This window comes from Aspergillus uvarum, assembly GCF_003184745.1.
Source record: "Aspergillus uvarum CBS 121591 unplaced genomic scaffold BO82scaffold_70, whole genome shotgun sequence".
Classification (NCBI taxonomy): domain Eukaryota; kingdom Fungi; phylum Ascomycota; class Eurotiomycetes; order Eurotiales; family Aspergillaceae; genus Aspergillus; species Aspergillus uvarum.
Genome location: NW_020291367.1, coordinates 110,969 through 128,626, shown reverse-complemented (window position 1 = coordinate 128,626; position 17,658 = coordinate 110,969). Strand labels below are relative to the sequence as shown.

At 53.3% G+C, this 17,658-nt stretch overlaps 8 protein-coding genes across 8 annotated transcripts; 4 read left to right on the top strand and 4 right to left on the bottom strand.

Annotated features, from left to right (window-relative positions):
- Position 1: 1 nt before the first annotated feature.
- BO82DRAFT_186205 (uncharacterized protein) lies at positions 2-1,394 on the bottom strand. Its single transcript, XM_025630479.1, has 3 exons — positions 883-1,394; positions 523-800; positions 2-357 (listed from the first exon to the last, which is right to left on the bottom strand). Exons 1-3 carry the CDS (start codon positions 1,038-1,040, stop codon positions 254-256), a joined length of 540 nt encoding a protein of 179 aa, XP_025487490.1. The 5' UTR covers positions 1,041-1,394; the 3' UTR covers positions 2-253.
- A 764-nt stretch (positions 1,395-2,158) lies between these two features.
- On the bottom strand, positions 2,159-3,712 carry BO82DRAFT_358399 (arginase). Its single transcript, XM_025636278.1, has 3 exons — positions 3,317-3,712; positions 2,605-3,188; positions 2,159-2,548 (listed from the first exon to the last, which is right to left on the bottom strand). Exons 1-3 carry the CDS (start codon positions 3,401-3,403, stop codon positions 2,245-2,247), a joined length of 975 nt encoding a protein of 324 aa, XP_025487489.1. The 5' UTR covers positions 3,404-3,712; the 3' UTR covers positions 2,159-2,244.
- A 318-nt stretch (positions 3,713-4,030) lies between these two features.
- Positions 4,031-6,133, bottom strand: BO82DRAFT_345272 (glutamyl-tRNA(Gln) amidotransferase subunit PET112). Its single transcript, XM_025633695.1, has 4 exons — positions 5,788-6,133; positions 5,655-5,731; positions 5,448-5,589; positions 4,031-5,392 (listed from the first exon to the last, which is right to left on the bottom strand). Exons 1-4 carry the CDS (start codon positions 6,122-6,124, stop codon positions 4,134-4,136), a joined length of 1,815 nt encoding a protein of 604 aa, XP_025487488.1. The 5' UTR covers positions 6,125-6,133; the 3' UTR covers positions 4,031-4,133.
- A 1,185-nt stretch (positions 6,134-7,318) lies between these two features.
- Positions 7,319-9,605, top strand: BO82DRAFT_320019 (uncharacterized protein). The gene is made up of 3 exons (XM_025632697.1): positions 7,319-8,709; positions 8,771-9,155; positions 9,222-9,605. Exons 1-3 carry the CDS (start codon positions 7,623-7,625, stop codon positions 9,262-9,264), a joined length of 1,515 nt encoding a protein of 504 aa, XP_025487487.1. The 5' UTR covers positions 7,319-7,622; the 3' UTR covers positions 9,265-9,605.
- An 863-nt stretch (positions 9,606-10,468) lies between these two features.
- BO82DRAFT_186159 (uncharacterized protein) lies at positions 10,469-10,790 on the top strand. The gene has a single exon (XM_025630477.1). The coding sequence runs from the start codon at positions 10,506-10,508 to the stop codon at positions 10,674-10,676; it is 171 nt and encodes a 56-aa protein (XP_025487486.1). The 5' UTR covers positions 10,469-10,505; the 3' UTR covers positions 10,677-10,790.
- A 598-nt stretch (positions 10,791-11,388) lies between these two features.
- Positions 11,389-11,648, top strand: BO82DRAFT_358396 (uncharacterized protein). The gene has a single exon (XM_025636277.1). It carries the CDS (start codon positions 11,406-11,408, stop codon positions 11,562-11,564), a length of 159 nt encoding a protein of 52 aa, XP_025487485.1. The 5' UTR covers positions 11,389-11,405; the 3' UTR covers positions 11,565-11,648.
- A 151-nt stretch (positions 11,649-11,799) lies between these two features.
- Positions 11,800-13,868, top strand: BO82DRAFT_358395 (uncharacterized protein). Its single transcript, XM_025636276.1, has one exon. The coding sequence runs from the start codon at positions 11,984-11,986 to the stop codon at positions 13,487-13,489; it is 1,506 nt and encodes a 501-aa protein (XP_025487484.1). The 5' UTR covers positions 11,800-11,983; the 3' UTR covers positions 13,490-13,868.
- Positions 13,869-13,870: 2 nt separating this feature from the next.
- Positions 13,871-17,145, bottom strand: BO82DRAFT_186143 (uncharacterized protein). The gene is made up of 2 exons (XM_025630476.1): positions 16,762-17,145; positions 13,871-16,698 (listed from the first exon to the last, which is right to left on the bottom strand). Exons 1-2 carry the CDS (start codon positions 16,983-16,985, stop codon positions 14,253-14,255), a joined length of 2,670 nt encoding a protein of 889 aa, XP_025487483.1. The 5' UTR covers positions 16,986-17,145; the 3' UTR covers positions 13,871-14,252.
- Between the last annotated feature and the right edge of the window lie 513 nt (positions 17,146-17,658).

Here is a 17,658-nt window from a genome sequence, read left to right as displayed (position 1 = left end):
GCAAATATTTCGATTGGCAAGGGGGAAAGAAAGGCCAACTAAATAAATAAGGATACACATAAGGTAGATTGTTCATACATCAAAGCAGCCAATAAAGTCCAGTCATGCAATCATCTCACATCCATCACATCAAGATCCAAGTCATCCAATCATAAAAATCATCGGCTGGGTTTGCCACACATTCTCCTAACCCGTCCGCCTCGCTAAACTTATACTACCTAGCTATTTCGAAGAGAGAGAAATAAGAAAAGGTTCATCGATAGATATCCCGATGCACCTGCCACGACATGATCATCATCCAGGCATAGAAGATGGTATTGATCAATTCGAACGCAAACGCCGTTCGCCAGCAGTTACCTAAACCACAATCAAAATAGTTAGTCAGTCAGTCGCCCTTCGAAGTTTCCCCTTGGTCCGCAACATCACCACCAACAAAAAGAAAAACACACACACACACACACACACACACACACACACACACATCCAAATCACGAACAAGGGGCAGGGGACAGGGTAGCATACAGATGGTACTCTCGGTCAACCACGCCAAGGTCTGGAGATTATCGCCGGTGGGGTGGTCCTTGACGAGGATGTAGTTGCGGCAGTTGCTGTCGACGTTGGCGACGACCCCGTACATCTGCAGGCTGGTCTCGATCAACCCGGTCAGCCACAGGGCGAAGAGGATGAAGCTGCCCACGAGGATGATGCCGGGTAGGAGGAAGCGTTGGGCCGTCAGGACGTAGATTAGGATGATGAAGAAGAGGCCGAGCGCCGCGGTGACGGTCATGTAGGGGAAGAGCCTTTTTTTTTTTTCTTGGGTTAGTTTTCGTGATTGAGGGGTGAGCTGTGAGCTGGGGGGGGGGGGGACAAAGGGCTGCTCACCATGGTATATCCAGATGCAGCTCGTTCTGGACGGACATGAACCAGGCGAAGATGCCTAGACAGATGGCGTTGGCGGATAAGACGATGATCAGCCAGAGGTTGAGCTGGAGTTCGGGCCAGTGGTAGCGGCGGCGACGGTAGATGCGGACGCCGGCCATTGTTGGGGGGGCTTCGCCGGCAGGCGAGATTGGTTGTTCTTGTTGGTGGTGGTGGTGGTGGTGGTGGTGGTTGGTTTAATTAACAGGTGGATGGGCTTTGTTGGTCGTCGCGCAGACTAATAGTTAATAGTGGTAGGCTGGTAGGTTGGGGTAGGGTTGGTGGAGAATCGTGTTGATATATGAGTTGATGATGTTGTTGATATACATGCAGTACTGTACACCGTCGTCGTCGTCGTCGTCGTTTGCTGGAAGGTTAGGTTGGGTTGCGTTTGGCTGCATTCGAACAATACACAATTGCGAAGTTTGACCGTCTGGTATATGATGAAACACTTGAAGGTTATGCGATGGGTTGGTTATATTTAGCCCCGCGGTCGAATCCCTCCAGTAGTAGCGGACACGCTGACCGCTGCTCCGCTCTCAGCTCCACAGCTTCAGCTTCAGCTTCCAGATGACGATGACGATGATGATGTATGGTGTATACGGCTGGTGTATATTTCAAGGGCAGCAATAGGGCTGCGGGCCACCTCAGTCAGTCAGGCAGAAACCGCCCACATTCCCGTGCAGGGCATTCGATTCGATGGGGATTAGGGGGAATTGGGTCCAGACTCCGTGGTTGTCAGTGCATGGAACGTCGGTCTGGATAGGCGTCACCGAGTAGTCACGCTGTGGGATGATTGACGGGGAAGTGGACGGGTCAATTGGGCTGTGATGAGGAAGATGATGATGCTGGTGTTGTTGTTGATACGGAGTACTTGCTGCGCCGTTGGGCGGAGTGGGCCGGTAGCTTCAAGGTTGGGGATTGCAGCAGCAGCAGCAGCAGCAGCAGCAGTAATACAATTAACGAAACGCTCTGTTTCAAGACAGCCGAAGTGTCAAGAGACTAGCTCATTCTTTGGCGTCGGAACTGCAGAAAGGTTTTCATGAAAGCAAGAAATGAAGGACAGATCGGGTTTGATCGAAGCATGTGGAATTCGGGTGGCTGGAAATTCGGTGGCAGGGAATTTGGCGCTTAAACTGCTAACTGACGGTCCAGTGCGGAGAAACTCCATATACTCCATGTAAACAACAACAACACCAATCACAAACCAACACATACACAGACCAATACTTTAACAAAGTCATTATCATCGCATTTCATGTCAGTCTAACCTTTTCTCTATAGTATACAGAGACTATAATCTAAGTCAGATATAAGTCTTTCGTTCTACAAGAGGGTATCACCCAGAGCGCTGCGCACCAGCGAGCAGCCCGTGCGGATCGTGTCGCTGGCGCCTGCTTCCTCCAGACTGGGGTTGACTTCCACCAGATCCATCGCCACCAGGTTGCCGGTCTCGTGCACACACTCGGCGATGAAGTCTCCCTCGCGCAGAGTCAACCCACCGCGCACCGGGGTACCCGTGCTGGGCGCCCACTGGGGGTCCAGAGCATCGACGTCGAACGACAAGTGAATGGGAGTGTCGTTACCAACGTGCGCCAGCGCCATCTCCACCACGCGACCGATACCGTAACTGTGAATCCATGTCAGACAAAACCAACCATTACACCCAGAGGACAGAAGTCTTACCGGTCAACATCGTGCATGCTGAAGGCCTTGATGCCGTGCTCGCGCAGCAACTGCTTCTCGCCGCGGTCGACATCGCGCAGACCGATGTATACCAACTTGCGGGTGTTGACAATGTGCTCATCCTTCAACCAGCCGAAGATGTCGGGACGCTCCTCGCGGGCCAGGCGCGTCAGGAAGGCCATGGGCATGCCGTGGATGTTGCCGCTGGGGCTCATCTCGGGCACGTTGATGTCGGCGTGGGCATCCACCCAGATGACCGCCATCTCGCGGCCCAGACGCTCGCGGATGGCCTTGGCGGTGCCAGAGATGGTGCCGATGGCGATGGAGTGGTCCCCTCCCAGGGTCAGCACGAACTTGCCCTCCTTGGCGTGCTCGTAGACCTGGTTGCTCAGCGCCTCGGTGACCGCGCTCACCGCCCGGGGCTTCTTCATGCCGCGGTGGTCGGGGTCCTCGGTCGGCATCTTGTCCTCGTAGTAGTGGACCTTGTCGTCGTAGTGCAGCTCGTAGCCCAGGTCGTCGCGCAGTTGATCGAGGAGGCCGGCTTGGACGAGGGCCATTGGGGCAGCCTCGACACCCATCTTGCACTACATTCCGTAACAACGTTCTCGGTTAGTCTTGCTGTTGCTGTTGCTGTTGTTGTTGCTGCTGCGCCGCCCGCTAGACTCCGCGCAGATCGGCGGCGGCGGCGGGACTAGAGTGAGGGGAAACGTACCTGACCGCCATTGAAGCCAACAGCCACTACACCCAACTCGTTGGGCTTGGAGAGGAAGCGCTGACGGATAGTGGAGGGGGAAGTCATTGTGTATGTGAGAGAGGAGAAAGAGGAGGAGGAGGGAGATAAGCGTTGTAGGAGAAGGATGAGGGCAGGAGAGGGCGTGAAAAAGAAAGAAAAAAAGTTCTAGAAGAGCGGGACCCGCGCTGATGAGATAAGATCAAAATCAAGAATCGGGTGGGGAATCAACTGGAGCCGGGCAAGGAACGGGTGGACCACGGCAGCAACAACAACAACCACTTGCACGTTGCAACAAGAGACAGGGAGAGAGGAAGAAGAAGCGGAATGTTTATGAGAAAGGTTGCGGGGAGGTGAAGAACCGTGAGATGATGAAAAGGAAGTCAAAGAAGTCAACAAAGGCAGGGGTACCAGGGCCGTTTATAAAACCTGGCCAAACCTGGCCAAAGGGTGGTCGTGGGGCATTGTGATCGCTAAGACCTGCTTTTAGGGATCAGGACTTCCCCTAAGTACAGGTCGAGGAGAGATGCCCGCCTCGGCCTCTTTCCAACCCTCTCCACCCCCCTTTTTTATTAGCAATCGTTTTCGGACTCCGGTCATTCTCGGGCTGACAGAATACTATCTTACTGATAAGGACAGATCAGTCATGTTGGTGGTTAATTCGAACGGGTATCATCATTATCGTCGTCATGCACGAGCGGACTCAGCTCCGCGGGCTCAGCTCCGATCTAGGATCTAGTTTACTCTATGGTACATACGTACGTACTGTACTCGTACAACATCACTACTATACATACATCTATTTCGCTCCCTCCAGGATCAGTTCCCGCAAGACCGCATCAGCCTTGGGCGCCTCCACCCGCCCTTTTTCTCCCATGCGCATCATCTGTCCTACAAACCAACCCAGTTTGCCCAGTTGGTTCTTCTGTCGGATCTGCTCAACCATCGATGGGTTCAGTGCAATAGCTGCCTCCGCCAAAGCGATGTATTCCTCCCGCGACAAAGGCCGCAGCAACAGATTCTCTTCCTCTAGCAGCTGCGGGATCGAGCGCCGATCCCCGTCAAACACCAGAGCCAGCACCTGCTTGGCCGTGGGACCAGTGATGAGCTTCCGTTGAAGGTGGTCAAGCAGCGAGGCCAGAGAGTCGGCGGGGACGCACTGTGAGTCCCAAGGCAGTTCCGCCTTGGTCAAGAGACCGCCCAGCTCGTGCAGCACCCAATTACCTGCCAGGCGCGCCAGCGCCTGCTGCGTCTTCGAGTCCTTTTCCGGGTGCTGTTGGCGCAGGAGGTCCACGATATCCTGATAGTACTCTAGTCGAGCACCGTCGTCCAGCTCTACAAGTGGCTTTGCATCTTCAGTCGTCAGCCCGTATTCCGCTCCGGTCAACAGACTGAGAAGCGCATCGGAGCCTGTTGGGAGTGTCCGTCTGAGCTCCGCGATCAAATCCTCTCCAATATAGACCGGAGGGAGATCAGGGTCCGGCATATAGCGGTAGTCCACCTCTCCTTCCTTGCCACGCAATCTGCGCGTCTCAGTGCTGCCGATGGTCCAGCCACGGGTTTCACCTTCCACTACACCACCGCTCTCCAAGACAGCTATCTGGCGATTCTTTTCGGCGATAATGGCGTCCTCGACGGCTTTAAAGCTGCTAAGGTTTTTTATCTCCGTACGCTGTCCCAGACCTCCGATCCCGCCATACTGATGGTTGCCGGCAACGTCGCCCCGTTGACGGATGGAGACATTGACATCCGCCCGCAAACCACCCAATTCCATACCAGTTATAACCGCACTGCAGGATTGTAGGATCGACTGAATCTTTCGCACACAGGCCGCCGCGGTGGCCGGCGTGTGGATCTGAGGCATTGTAATAATCTCAATGAGCGGGTGGGAGACTCGGTTGAAATCGAGCAACTGCATCGAGGGAGGGTACTCCTGAGACTTGGCCGTATCCTGTTCCATCTGAATCTGCTTAATGCCGATGCGCACGTGGTCACCATCCTCCGGGGCGATTCCATCATGACGGAAAAGGTCCACATAGCCATTCTTCGCCAAGGGTTCTGCAGGGTATTAGTCTGCTGGCGGCAGATGCTGCAGCTTGCGTGACAGTCTTACCATAGTACTGCGTGATTTGATACCCGGCAGGCTGGTCTTGATAAAAGTAGTGCTTTCGATCGAATCTGCTGACTGGCTGGATGTCACAATTCAGAGCGATGGCGGCGCGCAGAGCGGGGAGGAGGGTTGCGACTTGGAATTCCTAATCAATCACCAAAATGTCAGTGGGTTGATGCGGTGAGCATGTGGTAGAGGAGTGGAACAGACCGGTTGACTGCCGGGAAAGGCGAGATCGAAGAGAGCTACATTGGAGTTGGGGAGTTCCGCCGATGAGGTCGGCGCTCCTATTCATGGCGAGGCTCAGTCGACTGTAAATCCTGGAGTTAATGAGCTCACTCACTGGAAAAGAGCTTGGCCTCGGTGTTCAGCTGCGCGTGGATCTCAATTCCCACTGTCAACTCCCATTTTTGGCGGGATGCTTCCTCGTCCTCGCGAGTCTGTCGTTTGCGCGCCCTGAGAGACTTGGCGTCCTGTTTGAGCTGCTTGCGCAGGGGAACTCGATCCGTTGACTCAGGGACTGCCGTGGTCTGAAGGGATCGTCGGGAAGAAGCGAGGGTGGAAGGGAGAAGAGATTGTTGAAGCTGTTGCTGCGGCGAGCGGCGGAGGAGATGAAGGCATTGCGGGCAAGTGAAGGAACGAGTGGCTCGCGGCCCTTGGCGCAGCCATGGTCGCAACATGGCGCTCTGGCAGAGAGTAGGAAAGAATAACTGTGTTGGTGTAGATAACTCGCTGGGCAGCCAGTGGCTAGAAATTAGATCTTAATGGAGCGATTGGCACAGTTAGTGGTTCTTTTAGTCGGAAGAAGATAGACGGAGCAACGACGATACACGATAACTATACAATACCGCGCGGGTATAATACGGTAAGGCCGACGGCGGTGGACAACTCACCGCTTAATTAACAATGCAGATTATTTTCCTTGGAATGAAGTCTTTCAATCCAGAGCTTCCGATTCGATGCACTGGACAAACTGGAGAAGAAAGTGTGTGTGTGTGTGAGGGAGAAACGCCTTGCTGCATGTCATGCTACATAATGCAGTGTCGGCTTCGCAGTGCAGTCGAGTTGAAACCCCACCAATACAGTTCCAGCTTTGCAGCAACACTTCATCACCATCCTCATCAACAACATCATCTTTGGGAGATGAACTGACATAGCTGGAGGGGGAGATAACACAGTCGAGGGGTCAACAAAGAAGGAGGGGTGTGTGTTCGTGGTTATCAGAGTAGGCTCAGCAACGAGTCTCCATCAGCCAGCGCAGCAGCAACCAAAGCAGTAGAAGTACTGTACTCCGTACTCCGTAGTTGAGATGAAATGCAATGCAGATGAACTGCTTCTTCCCCACACACCAAAAAAAAAACTACTTGCTAGTTTTCCCTTTTCTTCTTCCACACTCCCCTCTTCTCCTCCCTATAACCCCATCGTCTATTTCTGGTCCCACCAGCTTGTTATCTTTTTCTCTTCTTGTAAAAGCCATCTCTTTTACAAACGCCCTACTCTTCTCTGCCTTTGACGCCCCCCACTCAGCTCTATAAGCTGGAACCGCTGGGGTGGACGAATGAGAGTCTCCACAATCATCGCAAACATCCAACAATCGCCTACAACGCGGTCTGATTTGATCCCTCAACTGGGGTCGACGTGTTTAAGATCTGTCTCAGTTCGAGTGATTCCCTGTCACTTCCTGCCGACGGGGCGCATGCGCATTTATTGGGGTCTGGAACGCCTCGCTGACGGACCATTCCGCGCATCTACATCCATCTAGATATCCATTTCTTCTTGCTCTACTATCCTGTCACCTCAGAACTACAAAACCAGTCTCGATTGTCAGCGACTTGCTGAGCATATCTCTACCCAGGAAAGAATCAAACACTTATCATAGAAGCAGTGCTCTGCATACAGCTGTCTATCGATCCTCTACACATTCTGTGCTACATTCTCGAGTTTCCCCTCCGCCCGCCGCGTCGCCTGACTGGTTCTTGTGGCCCTCCCTTGATATGCCTCCATTGTTGCCCCCTCCCACCAAATTATCTCATTCTCAAGCCTGCTAGTTGTCTCACTTTCGGCTCCGGCTCTTCCATCGCATTGCCAAAGGGTATGGCTAGTGAATAAGAGGGCTTATCTTCCACTGCTCTCAGTCTCGCCTCAGTGCTCTTGTGGTCGCGCTTATTTACTTCCAACATGCCGCTGTATGGCTCGTCCAGTCGCTCTAAGAAGTCAAAGAAAGATGGTACCAGTAAATCATCCACGGCTTCTGTTCTTTCTGCTACTTCACGGTCCACAAAGGCCTCTAGGGCGTCTGTGGATCGGCCGCAAGTAGCATCTCAAGATCCATCTTTCGTCTCGAAGAACACCGCACCGAGCCCGGCAAACGTCTCGCGGACGCATACTTCTGCCAAGTCCGCCGAATCTGAGCGGACCGTTCCGAATGTTTTTGAATATCTAGACGAAGACGACTCCACATCAGAAGAGGAGTCCTCCGAGGATGACGACTTCAGATCGCGTCGAATGTCTTATCCTTCATCAACCAGCGCGCAATCGAAGACGGCATACGTAGGGTTAGGGCGTCAGAGCAAGTTGGGTGGACTTGGTGCGGATACACGCAGTCGAACATCGTCCACTATGTCCAAGGGTTCTATTGATTCCCAACCATTGCCGACTGCATTTGATATCGCTTCTGGTGTGCCGTCATTAGACAAGACCAAAAGCAAATTATCTTCTCAGAATAAGAAGTCCCACAACATCCCCGCCGGCATATCTGCAGGCTCGAGTTCGCCTGAGAAACGGAGCTTAGAGCTCAGTCCCCGACCCGATGCCTTCTATTCGCATCATTCAGCCAGCCAACACCAGCCGCCTTTACCACCATCGCCGCCACGGAGCCCGGAGGAAGATTCTCAACGACCCAATTACAAACGCAGTCGTAGCACGAAGGCATCACCACCTCCCTCAGGCTACGGTCTTCTCGCCTGGCGCCTGAGCTCATCCACTGACAACCAGGAGCTCCGTCTCCCACCGCTCTATCGCCGGTTCGAAGATGTAAACCATCGGGTGCTTCTACATCTCCAGGACGAAATTGCACAGATGGAGGAAGACCTTCGTGTCCTAGACGAGTACGATCAAATGCATCGGGCGGCTACGGCCGAACAACAGGGTACCACGATTCTCCCAGCTTCGCGACGCATGGACGTCCAGGCACAGGTTTACTCTTCCCTGCATTACCGCAAGGAAGAGCTGCTGGGCGCACTGGCCCAGAAAACCGAACAATATAGTAAGTCACAGCAGACAACATCATAGTTCTCACCTCAGGAGACACTAATCGTATTCCACAGATAATGCGCTCAGCGCATACAGCCGAGTTCTGCAAACTCTCCCACCCGCTTCAAACAAGGATATAGGAACCTACCGCACCTGGATGAACGAACGTAACCCCATTATTGCCGCAGAGACGCGCTTTCTTGACCAAACCAAGGATCTGGTTTCTCTTGCCCCTCGCATGATCTCAGCTTCCCCCGCCCGATCCGTGTACGCTGCAATCATCATCGCCTCTGCAGCCGTTATCCTCCCTCTGCTCACTTTCAGCATGATTGCTGAATTTTCCGGCCGTCTTCTGGTGGTTGCCGTTGTGGGCGGCGCGGCTGCCGCCGTTGCCTCCACTCAATCCACGGGAGCAGACCAACTCGTCGGCTCCCAGGATGGATGGCGATGCGCTTCATTGTATGTTTTCTTATACATTCCATGTTGAATCGCTACTGGATCTATCGTGCTAACTTACGATCTAAGATACTTTGGTTTCATGGCTATAGCAGCTCTATTTATTCCATAGTTCCGACAGAAACAGACATCTGGGTGTATATCCACCAGCTTTTACCATATTCTAATGACTTAACGAATCTTCTTGAGGCAGCGTGCTCTACTGACATCTTGAACCGATTCTGCTTGCAAGTATATTTTCTTGCTTGGATTTGGCACAAACTGCATTGATGTTGCTGTTGATGCTTGATACATCAAAGACTCACGCTTGAAAGAGCTCTTCGCCCGTGTTAAGCTTGTCACCAAACATCATGGCGAGGGTATTATTCCAGTCTTCTGGGTCCCTGATTCGATATTTTTTTGTTGGCTTTAGCGCCTGGACTAGATACTTTGTACTCACAGTAAATGATTAAGATGATGTATAGATTTTTTTTTCTGATCTCGCAAAAGGATAGTGAATAGTGCTGGTCAGTAGATCTATGCACTAATTGCAAGTCAGGGTTCACCAGATCCCTGCCAGTGAAGCATCATAACCCATATGGGTGAGAGCTGGGGCAAGCAGGCGATTGACAATTGTCATGTGTCTGCACAGAGTGAATTATACTGATTTGAGTGACAGCACAGACATCCTAAAATATCCCCACAACTTATCTTCCTGATTTATCTAATATCCAGACTGCCATCCATCACCTCTCTGTTCTCTGCCAGGCATTAATCATTCTTTCACCCTTGCGTGTTACTACTGCCTCAAATACAACGCCCAATCGAGCTCCCCACACATCAAACCCCCCAATCCCCAACAACCCCTTTGCACCACAAAAATCTCAAGGAATCATGGCCCGCACAAAATCAAAGAAGAAAATGCAGAACAACGTGGAGGCCTGCTCCAAATTCAAGCCCAAGCCCAACAATGACGCTCAGGGTATAAACGGGTCTGCCTTGGGGAAGCGTCTCTATCGAGATGCTCCAAGTGACGATGACGATGACGATGACAAGAAATCAGCCACCCTTACCCTGAAGGGCAAACACAAGCGCGCGAGACTCCTCGAGAAGAAGGGACCCCCAGCCGCGATCGTTGTCTCTGCCCCCGAACTACAAATCCGCGTGGCCTTCACCTTCGCCGAGTTATGTGCTGCTGCGGCTGATGATACCCCGGACGCTGCTGACCACGCGCAGTTCGACAGGTTCCTGGCCAAGGTGCATGAGACAGCCGAGGGCTTCACAGAGGAGGACTACTGCATCTACTGGGAGTACGGGGACGGGGGCGCGCGGACCAAGTACAAGGTGACGAACCCCAGCTCGTGGCGGGCCGCTATGCTGGAGATGCGGGATGGTGGTTGCTTTACTATTGAGCCGAAGTTGAAGCAGGAGGCGAGTATGCTATTGGGTTCTTTACTATATCTCTCTTTCTCTCTCTCTCTCTCTCTCTCTCTCTCTCTCTCTCTCTCTCTGTGTGTGTGTGTGTGTGTGTGTGTGTGTTGGTAACATGGTGTGAGAACTATCTGGCTGACGTGACTTCCCACAAGGAGCGCCGTTTCTAGCTCACCGGCAGGCAAAGACAGAGAACGATAGTATTATCCATCGCCTGATGATTCGCAATGATGAACAACCTTCTCTAAGAACCTTTCAGTGTGGGAATCTTGGGGCAGCTTTACTTCCATTCGCGAAGAGAGCTCGTGTCGCCGGGTCGGTTCCTGATTTGTATGGCTCTGATCATTCGATTGGTTCATGCTCCCCAGTCCAGGGCTCCTCCAACGATGGGCAGATGATCAATTGGGACAGAACCGCAGCTCTTGCAAATAGGGAGGTATAACTCAGGATGCAGAGGTCCAGAATGGGGGTTTGAATCTGGTTTAGGACGTGGGTGGCGAATATGTGGGAGGTTAGGAGAGATACAATGTATTCGCTGTTTGACGTTTGTCTTTTTTCTTCGCCTCGAGGACGGATCAATTCTATGCTTTTCTTAAGGAACCTCTCAATTTGTTTTAGGAGAGCTGATAAGAAGAAGAATTTCTATCATTCGTGAATGCTCCCGAGTAGTAGTAAGGTGCTCACGTGTTGTGTTGTTCTAATGGATCGCCGTAGGTCCAGCTCTATCTGGCTAGTAGTATCTTCTCCATCTTCAGCTTCTCCATCTCTTCCAACTGCACCACTCATCTAAAGATAAGACAACATATGAGGTCTAGCAGCCTTAATATTCCTTCAGCTCTCCACATGGGAAGTTACAATCTGATCGTCGACCGTTTTACTGCAATTGGTTCATGTTCCCAGGCTAAAGATGTCGAGCATCTTAGCGCATCCTTTAGGCAGAGTAACTGGAGTCTAGTCATGACGGGCGCTGCCGAATCAATTAGGCTCACGCTGCTCGACTAAATCAATCGTCTGTTTCTAGCACTCGAGACTCTCCCACTCCACGAACTTCTCTTTTGCTCTCCGTCTCCTTAGAGCCAAAGATGCCCGCCGTATCGAACCCAACAGATGGAGTACCCGCTGCCCGACGGCGCATAGCCCAAACCAAGAGATCTCGAGCAGGCTGTCGCACTTGCCGGTAAGCTCGAACATACCAGCCACAGCCCCGTCCGATCGTACGCTAAAATTATCACGATCGGTCCGTCAGCCTCCGCAAAGTCAAATGTGATGAAACTCCTGGGGCTTGTCAACGATGCGTGTCGACCGGCCGGGTTTGCGAAGGCTATGATATGCACCGGTTGCCGGTGGCCACGGGCAGCAAGACCATCGGCGCTGTAACGCCGCGCCTCCCAGCGTCAATCTCCAGCAACCTATTCAGAGCAATGACATCGGACGAGCGAAGATGCTTCTCCTACTTCCAGAACCGCGAGATCCCCGCAAACCTCATGTTCTTTGATTCATCCCTCTGGAAGCGGCTCGTGCTGCAGATGGCCCAGGCGGAACCCGCCGTATATCATGCCATGGTCGCTTTGAGTGCCGTGCACATGGATACGGAGATTAAGGATGTCTTAGTGTTACATCCCGAGGTATCGCCGGACAGTGCCTTACATCTCTTTGCCCTCGAGCAATTGGGACGCTCTTACGTCGTGCTGCAGCAGCGCTGCAGCTCCCAGGACCCGCAGATCCTCCAGGTCACGTTAGTGACCTGCTTGCTGTACACCCTGTTTGACATGATCCAGGGCCAGTACGAGACGGCGTTCACGCACATGCAGAACGGCGTGCGGATCCTCAAGGATCTGGGTCCCTTCAAGCGCCAGCAGGACCCCTTCACGGCGAATGACCTCCCGGTGGAGGGATGCCTGGTCGCGGGCTTCGCCTTCCTCGACATCGGCTTCATCCACTTCGACTTCGACGGACCACCGCGCGTGCACCTCAACGAGGGGCAAGACTTCGAGCGGACCGCCCTCGCCCGGCAGGGGTACATCAGCAGCCTGCAAGAAGGACGGCAGGCGTACAACATCATCGCCAGCGCGCTCTTCCACTTCCTCCCGCAAGCTTGGCACCTCTCGGACGCCGAGATCGCCGCCCAGTACCACCGCCTCCAGCCGCAGCAGATCATCCTCCTCTCGCAGACCGGCCGCATGCTACGGATCTTCGAGGCCTACGCCGCGCGGTCGGCCGGCCGTCTGCCCGCGCCCGAGCAACAAAGCCTGGACATCCTCCTCTACCACATCCACGCCTTCCTCCTGGGCCTCAAGATCTGCCTCGTGGGCAGCAACCACGCCGCCCGCGCCGCCTACACGGCGGACTTCGCCGCGTTGCTCGCCGAAACCGAAGCCCTCATGGCCCGCGTCCCCGACCAGCCCAGCGTCACGCTCGACCTCGGCGTCCTCCCGCCCCTCCACCTCATCTCCACCTTCTGCCCGGATTACCGCCTGCGGCTGCAGGCCTTCCGCCTCCTGCAGACCTGGCCGCACCGCGAGGGCCCCTTCGATTCCGACCTGACCGTCGGCCTGGCCATGGAGCGCATGCGCAAGGAGTTGACGCTCATGCACGCCACCGACTACGCCCACTCGGGCTATTACTACAGCAACAATAGCAGCAGTAGCGGCAGCAGCGGCGGCGGCGGCAGCAACTACGATGGTGAATCCAGCGGTACGTCGACGCCGCCGCCCGGCGAGAAACCACTGACCCCCGCGGAGATCGAGGAGCTTCTTGCTGCTCTCTCCGGGGAGGTGCACCGCTTCTTCGATACGGTGGATGCGCCAGCTGTCGCGGCGCGGTGGGCTTGCTTCCGGGTCTTCATGGAGAGTGACCAGACGGCCATGAACAATATCGGGTGTGCGGTCGCTGTCGATCACCCCCTCCAGGCGGAGTTAGCGGGCTGATTGTTTTGTATGTAAATTTGTGTGTGTGGGTTTACGAACACATGAAAATGGGTGAATAATACAATTTTTTATGGGGAAGCTAACCAGCCTGTCATTGTAGGAACAAAAGTCCACTTTCCAGATGCAGAATGAGCGGATTTCAGGCTGGAACCGGATTATCCTGACTTTAGAAACGAATATTGGAAGGCTCAATACTTAGAAGGTATGATATTCTCGTTGGGGGTTTACATTAGTTAGCTCGGATAAAGTAGTCTCAGAAAAAAATTGCCGAGTCGCAGTCAAAAGTACTGAGGGGAATTTGATAAGGAAGACACTGTAGAAAAAGAAAAAGAGAAAAAAAAAAAAGTGAATCCACAGTCAGACAGCCATCCTGTAACATATACGAGGTTGTTTTCTCAGGCATTGCCCCCTATCTCTTGTTCTCCGCGAAATCTAAAAATAAGCCGCGAGGGGGAAAATGGAAATAGTTCCAGAAAAAAAGAGGAAGCAGCGAAAAAAAACTCCAGAGAATTGAAGATAGAAGAGAAATAGAAAGGTAATTATCATCTTCGCTGCGTCCATAAAGTGAAGGTCTTTTCAAAGGACATGATACCTCCAAGATAAAACGAGTTGTACATTGGGTTGCGGGTGCTGGTTCTCTTTGCCTAACATGCCGGGTGTAGAGCAAGCCACGTGCAATGTTGGGGGGCTAGCTGCGTGAAAGGGGATGATACAACAACATTGCCACATGATTCTTCGTTCCCGTCACCAAGATCTCATCTACTCATGAGGACACCGGGGTTCCGTTCGGCTTCGGGGTCGTCGTTTCGCCTGACGGCTGGGGTGTTGTGGAGCTGGGCCGGTTTTGCGCATTGGCCGCCAGCTGGGCCTTGTTCCGATCCATCACAACAGCCTGCTCAGCAGCACTCCGCGCGTAGGTGGCCGCAGCAGCTGAGTTCGAATAACCCCCTGCTTGTGGCGGGGCCTGGTTAGACGCGTTGTTGCCGTGATGAGGTGGCTGTTGCTGTTGTGGTTGCGGCGGCTGTTGTGGTTGCTGCTGATGTAGCTGCGGTTGTGACGGCTGCGGCTGTTGCTGCTGCGGGATGTATCGCTGTGGTGCTTGCTGGGGATTTGTCGGCCCCGGAGGTATACTGTATGAGGCTCTTGGGGTTGCGCTAGGCGTCGTATAAGGGGGTTTTTGAGGAGATGCGCTCCGGCCTGCTGCCTGGGCTGCGTGGTAAGATCCAGGCTGTCCCGGCCGCGGACTGTAAGGTTGGGGGGATGCCTGAGCGGGAGGTGGACCCTGTTGTCCTGCGTATGGATGGTAGCCGTTCTGCCCTGGGCGTTGCTGATACGGTGTGCTGGGGTTGCCTTGGTTGAATTGCGGTGCCGGTTGGGAGTAGCCGGGATAATAGCCAGCCCTTTGCTGAGGAGTTGCTGGCGGGCGGCCTCCCGCATACTGCTGCGGTGATGCTGCAGTATACGGAGCAGATGTAGAGTTCTGCCTTCCTGCAAAGTAGGGTTGAGCTGTTTGTATGTTGCCTTGAGGTTGAGCCCGTGTATTAGCGCCATACGCTCGTTGGTTGTACTGGGACTGGTAGCTGGCAGCTCGGCTAGGTGTGGAAGTTCGATTTGCAGGAATAGCAGACGCGCGCTCCTGCTGCATGGTATAGTCATCCTTCTCCATCGTGCCTTGATAATCCACACCCTCAATCAAAATCTTCTGGCTGATATTGAGATCAGCTAATTGGTCGCCGTCCAACTTGGCAACAGCATATGGTGGGAGAGTCGAGACCAGCGCTGCTAGACTCGATTTAAGTGTCTCGTAAACGCTTCGCTCCTCGTCCGATGGCGCGTCGTTCGATCCAGGTCTTGAAGTAACATCGATGGGATCTATCCCATGGATCGCACCACTCGCGGGTACCAGGCTGCGGATCTTTTGATACGAACTGAGGGTTTCGAGAAGCTCGGAGACATCACGCAGTAGGTCATCCATCTCCCGAGAGTCTTCGTCAACAAATTCAGCCGAGGCCTCCTTGGTCTGGGTGATGTTGTCAGTCAAGTCCTCTGGGTTGAATGATTTCACCATTTCCTCTAGAGCGCTCTCATCGAGCTCGCCTATGTTGCCCGGCTGCACGGTTGATACGTCATTCTCATCTTCTGGGATTGCCATCGAGGCAAGTGTGTACAGGCGTCTAGCTCCACGCTTACTCCACCATACCAGGTCTTTCGAGTCGGCTTGAACAACAGAACCCGAACTATCGAATGATGGGGCAAAGGAAGAATACACTCCTTGCCAGAGCGCGACATCTTCGTCTGTGGATGGCATCGGGTCATCGGGAAGCTGTTCGTCCTCGTGGTGCTCTGAAGACTGCTGCTTCTGGCGACGACTCCAGTAGGAGGGTGATGAAGTGACCCCACCGTACTGCAGCCAAGAGCCAGCAGGAAGTCTTGCAAGACAATAGTTGTTGCGGTCACCCAGAAATGATTTGTAATTCGTGATGGATTCGAAAGGGTCAATCCAGCCACCCGAAACATTACGAGTAGTCCCCGTTTTGCGCGGTGCTTCTAATTGAGGCAACGTTGCACGTGGTGCGAATACCTCCCCAAAGGTTCTTTTGGGTTGGTTTGATTTCGCTTCCAAAGTGATGGGTACCACCTTTGTGGCTGTGATCCCGTTGGGAAGGCCGCCCTCAGGCAAGGGCGCCTGCACCTCGACGTACTTGTCTGCGCTTGGACCATCTGATTGTAATGGGACCTTGACTGTCTTCTGTAGACTGGAGTAGAGCTGTTTCGGGTTTGCCGGATTTCCAAACAAGGTCAGAACCGCACTTTCATTTCGGATTTCAACGTTGGACGCAGTGGTTTTGATCGGGGCTTCACCGTCCTCTGATGCTTCGGTTTTAACGGTGGTCTGGGTCATCTGTGCTTGACGAACCAAACTATTCAGTAGCTTCTTGAAAGCCGCAATGCGATTGACGGTTTCCGTAAGTGGGGTTCCGTCAGCAGGAGCGGCAGTCGCCTGCGCTTTGTTTCTCTCGATCACTGCTGCAGAGGCCCTTTCGATGTCGCTTAAGAATTCCGAGATGGTGTTATAGCGATCCGACGCGACCCGAGCTTGTATACTCGAGCTTTCATCCTTATCCCCCGAGACCTTTGCGCGCTTCGAACGGGGCTTCGCCGGCGACGATGGCAACGGACAGGACAGAAGATGTAAATCCGAATCGTTTCTGAATGAAGGTAAATAATCAGTCACCTCTCTTTAGTTATCACCAAGTAGGCTAAGCGCTCACTTGCTCAGAATATCCACCAGGTTTCGCAAAGTTTCCTGCAGTTTGGCTCGTTCCTGCGAGTGCGCCGCAGCGGCAGTGGCATCCTGGGCGGCCTTGTCGTCGTGACTCGACACACGCTTTCGCTTGCCCGGTGTGGCCATCGTGGATGGCTCAGGACTGTTGCGAGATTGTTCGCCATTTGTGACAGGCACTGCGGCCGTCCCGCCGCCTTCATCGGCACTCATGATGGTTCAGTCGCGCCGCCGATCAAGTATTTTCTTGGGACGGGGATATAGAGGATCGGGGCAGTTTCCCTTAAAGTTGTTTGTTTGTTTGTTTGTCTTTATCTTCTCTTGGTTCTTGCTCACTTTGAAAAAAATGTTAAATGTGAGAGGACACGGGATAATTCAAGCGCAAGAGTGAACTTCTGATCCCTTGACCGAATTGAGTCGAAGACGAGCGTCGAGTGAAGAGAAAAATGGAGGAAATGGGGAGTTAATGAGTCGGTGATCGAGCGATTCAGAGTCCCCGAGGTGGATGCGCCAATGGAGATTGACTCAACCGATTTAAGGAATAGTGCGCAAGCAGGGGAGGATCGGGACAGTACTCGACGCATATGCCCGCGCTACCGCGTAAGGTAAATTGAACCAAAGTGGGTGTAGGGGATTTTCGGCGCCAGTACGGTACAAACTGCAGACGGGAAGAGTGGATGGTGGTTTAGCTTGGCAAAAAAAAACAAAGAAGAGGAGCACGGCTGCCAGAATCAAAGGATGAACTCTGGCTCCATTGAGGGAGAGAGTAACAGAGGAGCAATAGAAAGACGGAACAGATAGAACGACGGACGGACGGACCGACAGAAAGTGAGTGAGTGAGTGAGGAAGAGAGAGAGCTGAGAGGGAGAGGGAGAGCGAAAGCGAG